At 42.6% G+C, this 8,735-nt stretch overlaps 1 protein-coding gene across 1 annotated transcript; it reads right to left on the bottom strand.

Moving 5' to 3' along the window:
- Positions 1 to 525: 525 nt before the first annotated feature.
- Positions 526 to 1,452, bottom strand: LOC121194606 (olfactory receptor 142-like). Its single transcript, XM_041057558.1, has one exon. It carries the CDS (start codon positions 1,450 to 1,452, stop codon positions 526 to 528), a length of 927 nt encoding a protein of 308 aa, XP_040913492.1.
- Between the last annotated feature and the right edge of the window lie 7,283 nt (positions 1,453 to 8,735).

The raw sequence follows: 8,735 nt of genomic DNA, 5'->3' as shown, positions 1-8,735 counted from the left end.
CTTATTGTTGGTGATTTGTTGGTTTTCCTTTGACTCTGGCTGTTGGAGTATGTTTCCCTCAGAGAGCTGGTTCAGTGAGTGTCCCACTGTTTTTGCTGAGCCCATGATAGTTGACTCTAAATGAATAATTTTCATATACTTTTATAATAATTTTCTGCCATTTTCATCTGACATGACAGTCATCACAGTTACTGGAAACTGGAAAACTAACTACCACACACACACACACACACACACACACACACAAAGTCTTTCTTCCCCCGTTCGTTCAAGCACACAGGGTCTTTCCAGCATCAGCCTGAAGTTAAAAATAATCATTTTCTCTGGAGTCACAGAAAACAGGGAACAGTAAATATCATTGTTACTCAACATGTTTGGAGAACAAAGTCAGACTTGACAAAGTTGAATAAAAACTGCAGCAAACTAATCAGCCATGAACCATAACCAGGCTCAAGATCATCTTTACTGTTTCCATAATGAACAGTGACAGTAAAATGACTGTACATTATTCACAGTGTTAATACATCAGATGATTTTGGCTGAACACAACAACCTTCTGAGGTGTTTGGAAATTTCTTTCATTTTCAGTCCATATGTCAGTGGATTAAACAAAGGATGATAGCAAACTGTTTGTAGCGTCATTATTAAACGAGCAGTTTTTGGAAAGTTGGATTCCACTCGAGCTATACTGGCATCATATAGACTTAAAATGGAGAAAGTGATTAAAACCAACAGGTGAGGTAAACAGGTCTCTGCAGCTTTTTTCCTGACTTCTCTACAACTTCGATAGGATATTATAAATATCTTTGTATATGTGAAAATTATGAAGAGCATTGGGAGGATTACAAGATCCAATAAAATTACCACACCAAACATAGTAATGAATGTTGATCTCACACATTGAAGCTGGTAAATTGAATTGTTGCAAAATATTCCATTTAAAGTAAAGTTACACAGTTTAGCTTCAGCACTCGCTATTGCAGGGACTGCAACATGTAAAGCAGGTAGAATCCAAGCTAAAAGCAGCAAAATACTCACAGTGGTTTTTCTCATGATAGTTGGATATTGCAGAGGTTTACATATAGACACATACCTGTCATAGGCCATGGCTGACAACAGTAAGAACTCTGAACTGCCCGAATAATAAAATATAAACAACTGAAAGATACAGGCTGAATATGATATGATCTGTTTTTCTGACAAAAGATCAATCAGAAGCTTTGGGTAAATAGTCGTGCTGAAAAGGAGACAGTTCAGTAGCAAAGCTGCAATGAAAATGTACATCGGCTCATGGAGGTTTCTGTGAATCACGATAAGGTACACTATAGTAGAATTACTGCAGATTATTAAAATATAAACTGTAAACATGATGAAAAAATAAACATATCTGTATTTGTTAACTTCCACATACCCGTTAAGAGATATGTATGTAACATTTAACTCATCATCCATGAATGATTTCTCAAACTAAATGTTCAGTAATAAAACAGGCATGCATGTAACCACTGTACATGAATAATGATCTAAAAAAAGTCTCACTGTAACAATCTGGAGTGTCTCATTCATTCACAGATACCAGACCCTGAAATGCATTTGATGAACGTTCATGTCCAAAGTTCAGAAAGTCAACAGTCTGAGTCTGTGGAGAGTTTTTATTAGGTTGCTTCAGCCTCCATGGATCTAATTAAATACCAAAATATACTCTAATATGTTTAACTTCATCAGACTCTGGAGGCCTGAAGTCACAGAATGATTTGACCTCTGTCTAATTTGAACATGTTCCCCATTACGCCATTGATTTAGCAGCTGATTAAGTTTCAGTCTTTTGAAAAATGTGAATTAGTTTCAGTCAAATTTTAGTCTTTTGATTTCTGGTAGTTTTAGTCCAGTTTTGGTCAGTGTCATGTTCTTCTAATTATCACCTGTTCACTAAAATACTTTTTTCATTTTCTGGGTTCAGTTTGAGAGGAGACCAAGTGGAAACCCAAGGTGACTTCATGTGTTGGTTTGCGAACTGCTGGGGGAGACTGAGAGTTTATTTATTTTGTGTGAGTGTTCAACAGTCTTATGACCAGGGGGAAGAAACCGCCTCTGAATCTGGATGTCGTACTGCAGATGCTGCAGCACCTCCTGCCAGAGATCAGCATGGTGGGGGTGGGTGGGTCAGCGTAGATTTGTTGGGCTCTGGTTAGGCCCTTGGTTACACTTATGCTCAATATCTCAGATGGAGGGGAGCAGGGACCCAATGATTCTCTCTGCTGTCCTCACCACTTTCTGCAGAGACTTCCAGTCAGAGGCCTTGCAGGCCCCAAACCAGACAGAGATGCAGCTGGTCAGCAGACTCGATTGATGGTGCCTCTGTAGAAGGTAATCAGGATGGGAGGGGGGAGGGAGGCTCTCCTCATCCAGTGAAGGAAGTGCAGGAGCAGTGCGCTGCTGTGCCTTTTTTGCCAGGGAGGTGGTGTTGAGGGACCAGGTTAGATTGTCTTTGATTTGCAGCCCCATGTACTTTGTGCTACTGACGATCTCTACCACAGTTTAATTGATGAGGAGTGGTGTATGACTGGGCCGAGATTTCCTGAAGTCAACAATAATCTCTTTTGTCTCGTCAGCAATGAGGTTGTTGACTTTACACCATTCCACTAGGTGTTTCACCTCATCCCTGTAGGCCAGTTCGTTGTCGCCCTGGATGAAACCTACTACAGCCGTGTCATCCGCAAACTTCACGAAGTAGAGCCGAATCTTGGGAGGTAGTGGAGGTAGAGTGTAGGTCATCAGGGTGAACAGCAGGGTGCTGAGAACACTACCCTGGGGGGAACCGGTGTTCAGAGAGATGTTATTGTTCACACATACAGACTGGGTTCTGTTGGTGAGAAAGTCCAGTAGCCATTTGCATAAAGGGGTGCCGAGGCCCAAGTGACCCAGTTTGCACACCAGATGCTGGGGGATGATTGTGTTGAACGCTGAGCTGAAGTCCAGAAACAGCATCCGCACATGGGTGTTCTTATCCTCCAGGTGTTCCAGGCTCAGATGGAAAACAGAGGAGATGGCATCCTCTGTGGAGCAAACTGGAATGGGTTGAGTGATGGTGGGAGTTTGGTAATGATGTGGGTCTTCACCACCCTCTCGAAGCACTTCATAATGATCGGAGTCAGCACTATGGGGTGGAGGTCACTCAGGTTTCTGGTGTTAGATTTCTTAGGCACTGGTATGGCAGCTTTGAAGCATGCTGGTACAACTGCCTGGATCAACAAGGTGTTGAAGATGTCAGTGAGGATGCAGGCCAGCTGGTCAGCACATTCCCTGACAACCCATCCTGGAATGTTATCGGGGCCTGCTGCTTTCCGTGCATTGACTTTCCTTAGGGTCCTCCGTACATCCGCTATTTCAAGTCTGAGTGCCTGCTTGTCTGGGTGAGGGATAGCTTTCCTTGTGGGGGTGGTATTTAATTACACAAACCGTCCAAAGAACTGATTCAGTTCGTTGAGGAAGCTGATGTTGCCCCAACAGCTGGATGGGGCGGCCTTGTAACCAATTCAATTCAATTTTATTTATATAGCGCCTTCCACAATCAAAATTGTCTCAAAGCGCTTTACAGAGACCCAGAGCCTGACCCCAGAGCAAGCACTTAAGGCGACAGTGGCAAGGAAAACTCCCTTTTAACAGGAAGAAACCTTGAGCAGAACCTGGCTCAGATGGGGGACCCTCCTGCCGATGGCCGGGCTGGGTGAAAGGAGGAAAAGGAGGAAGATAGGACAGCTAGGAATGGAGGAGAGGGGGAGAAGGACATGCAGCATAATACAGACAATGTGGGTCAGTATTTACATTACAGTTAGTGAACAGTTATTGGATAATGTGTGCTCAGCAGATTAGAATTATGAAACAGAGCACAGAGGCAAAAAGCTGTCATGACTGGTAATTATTTACATTACAGTTTGCAAAGAATATTAATCAAATATTTATCTGTAGCAGAACGGAACATTAAACATGTTAGAAATAGATCATTGTAAACAATAAACAGCAGCAGGTGGGTGGAGCCAGGACCATAGGACATGCAGCTCCGGAGCCAGAGGTACCTGCAGTAAGGTACAGAGAAAGAGAGACCAGAGAGAAACAAACACAGGACTACGGGACAGAGAGGACACAGTTAATGACATGTAATAAAGGCTAATAAATTTGAGAGTGGGTCTGAGGAGAGAAAGAGAAAGAAGAAGAAGTGCGCAGTAAATCATGGGATGTCCCCCAGCAGCCTAGGCCTATAGCAGCATAACTAGGGGATGATTCAGTTGCCTGAGCCAGCCCTACTAAGGGCTATATCCTTAACTGTAACAGTGTCTATAGAGATAATTGTGATAATTGTGATAAGTTTAATTGTGATAAGTTTAACTGTTTAACTGTAACTACAACTAATTATAAGCTTTATCAAACAAGAAGGTTTTAAGCTTCGTTTTAAAATTAGAGAGGGTGTCTGCTTCCCGAACCCAAACTGGCAGTTGGTTCCATAGGAGAGGGGCCTGATAGCTAAAGGCTCGGCCTCCCATTCTACTTTTAGAGATTTTGGGAACCATAAGCAAACCTGCATTCTGGGAACGAAGCAATCTGTTAGGATGATACGGTACTATCAGCTCTTTGAGATATGAAGGAGCCTGGCCATTGAGGGCCTTATATGTAAAGAGAAGGATTTTAAAATCAATTCTGGATTTTACAGGAAGCCAATGAAGAGAAGTTAGTACAGGAGTAATATGATCTCTCTTGCTAATTCCAGTCAGTACTCTCGCTGCAGCATTTTGGATCAGCTGGATGCTTTTTAGAGAGTTAACTGGACATCCTGATAATAGGGAATTACAGTAGTCCAGCCTAGAAGTAACAAAAGCATGGACTAATTTTTCAGCATCACTCTGCGACAGAATGTTCCTAATCTTACTGATATTGCGCAGGTGAAAGAAGGCGGTCCTAGAGACTTGTTTTATATGTGAGTTAAAGGACAGATCCTGATCAAAAATAACTCCAAGGTTCCTCACAGTCGTACTGGAGGCTAAATTAATGCCATCCAGAGTAACTATATGATTAGATAAACTGTTTCTGAGGTGTTTGGGACCAAACAAAATAACCTCAGTTTTGTCTGATTTCAGAAGAAGAAAGTTACAGGTCATCCAGGCCTTTATGTCTTTAAGACATGCCTGAAGTATGGCTAACTGATCTGTTTCGTATTATAATTATATTATATAAAGATAATTATAGCTGGGTATCATCCGCATAGCAATGGAAATTTATTCTATGCTTCCTGATAATATTGCCTAGGGGAAGCATGTATAAGGTGAACAGTATCGGTCCAAGCACAGAACCCTGTGGAACTCCATGACTTACTCTGGTATAAATGGAGGGATCATCATTAACATGAACAAACTTGTATCTATCTGATAGATATGATTTAAACCAGCCTAGTGCTGTTCCTTTAATCTCAATAACATGTTCCAATCTTTCCAATAGGATATTATGATCATGCAGCACTAAGATCTAGCAGGACAAGTATAGAGACGAGTCCATTATCTGATGCTATAAGAAGGTCGTTGGTAACTTTCACCAGTGCTGTCTCTGTGCTATGATGAACTCTAAATCCTGACTGAAAAACTTCAAACAAACCGTTCCTATTTAGATGATCACACAACTGAGTTGCAACAGCCTTTTCAAGAATTTTAGAATTAAAGGGGAGATTGGATATAGGTCTATAGTTTGCCAAAATGAGTGTGCCAATCAAAGGCAGCACATCTTTAAGAAGTCTGGTCGGGATAGGATCCAAAAGACATGTTGATGATTTAGATTTAGAAACTATTGAAGTCAATTCAGCTAGCTCTATGGGAGAGAAACAGTCTAACGACAAATCAGGACTGGCAGACATTTCTAAAGATGCTGTTCTAGACATACCTACATCATTAACAGTTGTAGGCAGGATGAGATGGATTCTGTCTCTAATGTCTACTATTTTGTTGCTAAAGAAGCTCATAAAGTCATTACTAGTGAGAGCTAGAGGGATGGATGGTACAACAGAGCTATGGCTCTTTGTCAGCCTGGCTACAGTGCTGAAAAGAAACCTAGGGTTGTTCTTGTTTTCCTCTATTAATGATGAGTAATAGGCAGTTCTTGCCTTACGAAGGGCTTTTTTATACATTATAAAGCTGTCTTTCCAGGCTAGGCGGAATTCCTCTAAATTAGTGGATAACCATTTCCTTTCCAGCTTTCTTGATATCTGCTTTAAAGTACGTATTTGTGAATTGTACCATGGAGCTAGCTTCCTCTGATTACTGACCTTCTTTTTCAAAGGGGCAACAGAGTCAAGGGTTGAAATGAAGCAATGAAGCAGTAGTATTATCAACTAGATAGTCTATATCTGCTGGAGTAACGTTTAGGCCATTGCCCTCTGTAAAACTGGCACATGGCAGCGGAGATAATAAAGATGGAATAGCTTCCTTATATTTGATAACAGCATTATCAGACAGAAATCTACAGTAGTTAATTTTTTTCCCCAGATGCTGTGCAGTTCATTATTGTAAATTCAAATGTTACTAAAGAATGATCAGATAAAACAGGGTTCTGAGGGAATACTGTCAAATATTCAGCTTCTATGCCATAGGTCAGTACAAGATCAAGGGTGTGATTAAAACAGTGAGTTGGTTTGTTAACATTTTGTAAAAAGCCAATTGAGTCTAATACTGAATAGAAAGCAGTCTTAAGGCTGTCATTGTGGGTATCGACATGAATATTAAAGTCGCCCACTATAATTGCTCTATCCGTACTAAGCACTAAATCAGATAAAAATTCAGTGAATTCAGACAAAAACTCTGAGTAAGCAGCAGGTGGACGATACACCACAGCAAATAGTACTGGTTTTTCTGTCTTCCAATTTGGATGTGAGAGGCTGAGGATAAGGCTTTCAAATGTACTATATTTCGGCTTAGGTCTGGGATTAATTAATAAACTTGAGTGGTAGATTGCTGCCACTCCTCCTCACCGTTATTCACCGCCGACGTGAATAACGATCTTACCAAATCTACGTTTATCCTTAGCCAGCAGTTTTAAATACGATTCAACGTCGCCCGCTCTGGCCCCAGGAATGCATTTAACTATGGTCGCTGGAGTCTCTAACTTCACATTTCGCAAAATGGAGCTGCCAATAACCAGAGTTTTTTCCTCAGCGGGTGTGTCGCTGATTGGGGAAAATCTGTTTGAAACATGAAGCGGTTGATGGTGAACCACGGGCCGTTGTTTCATGCTATGTTTCCTTCGGACTGCCACCCAGCCGCCCTGGCTGGGAACGGCTGACAGGAGCTAACGTAGGACGGCTAGCTGTAGCTAATTTAGGCTGGTCCGCATCAGCTACAGGGGACTGACTAGCTAGCGCTGCTGCGGGGTGATTATCTATGGTGCGGAGCCGAGCCTCTACTTCCCTAAGTCTCGCCTCCAATGCTACAAAAATGCTACATTCATTACACATACCATTATCGCTAAAGGAGGCAGAGGAGTAACTGAACATTTCACACACCGTGCAAGAGAGAGGAGAGACAGCAGGAGAGACAGCAGGAGAAAGAGAAGCCATTGCTAACAGCTAAGCTAGCGGACCAGAGATAGAGTGATTAGAGTGTAGTGTTAAATCCCGAGGGACACGTGCACCACAGATGTTTAACTAAAGCAATATACGTGTACAGGAATTCAGAGATTGACCACAGAACACGGCAAAGTAAGAGTTGATTAATAAGCTAGGATAACACTCGTAACACCACAGTGCAGAAGCAGCAAACAGGAAGTGACACAATACGTTACCACCACGTCAGCCACGTCAGTGGTCAGTTTCTCAGTGATGGACTGGATGCCCTGCCACAGGAGTCTAGTGTTACGTGGGTCCTGGAAAAAAACATGAATCTGCTGACCTTGGGTGCCGTTTGCTGCCTTGGTACAGTTCAGGTTTTCTGCTTGCTTCTCTGAGAGCCCCAGCATCGCCAGATCTGAATGCGACATCACACTCTCTCAGCGCTGCTCATACTTCCTTGGTCATCCATGGTTTGTCATGGGCCCGAGTTACAACAGTCTTGGTAGCAGCGACATCTTCCGTGCACTTCCGAATGTATGCACAGGTGGTTGAAGCATACTCCTCCATGTCCATGTGTTCATTGTCAGTTGCAGCCTCTTTGAACATGTCCCAGTCAGTACTCTCAAAACAGTCCTGCAGCGCTGACATAGCTCCTACAGGCCACACTTTAACTTGTTTCAGTGTGGGCTTACCTCTTGTGAGCAGGGTCTTGTATGCTGGAAACAACATAACAGAGAGGTGGTCTGAGGAGCCAAGGTGGGGAGAGGGGGCTGCTTTGAAAGCCTTCTCTATGTTGGTGTATACCAAGTCCAATGTGTTCATTCCCCTGGTGGCAAAGTCCACATGCTGGTAGAAATTAGGAAGGACAGTCTTCATGTTGGTTTGATTAAAGTCCTAATACGACAAAAATGCCCTCCGGGTGTGAGGTTTGTAGGTTGCTGATGGCGTTGTAGAAAACACACATGGCTTCCCTGGTATATGCACTGGGAGGGATGTACAGGCAGAAGTCAACCTGATCTTGAAATTGAACTGGTCGACATAGCTTATAAAGACGTATGGGTGTCTAAGTTCCAGAGCCTCACAACTGATGTTGAAGATGTTGCCCATCAGAAGGCCATTCTTGTTCGGAATCACAAATGGAGCAATCAAA

The sequence above is a fragment of the Toxotes jaculatrix genome, chromosome 15, assembly GCF_017976425.1.
Source record: "Toxotes jaculatrix isolate fToxJac2 chromosome 15, fToxJac2.pri, whole genome shotgun sequence".
NCBI lineage: Eukaryota > Metazoa > Chordata > Actinopteri > Toxotidae > Toxotes > Toxotes jaculatrix.
This window is presented reverse-complemented; position numbering and strand designations above follow the sequence as displayed.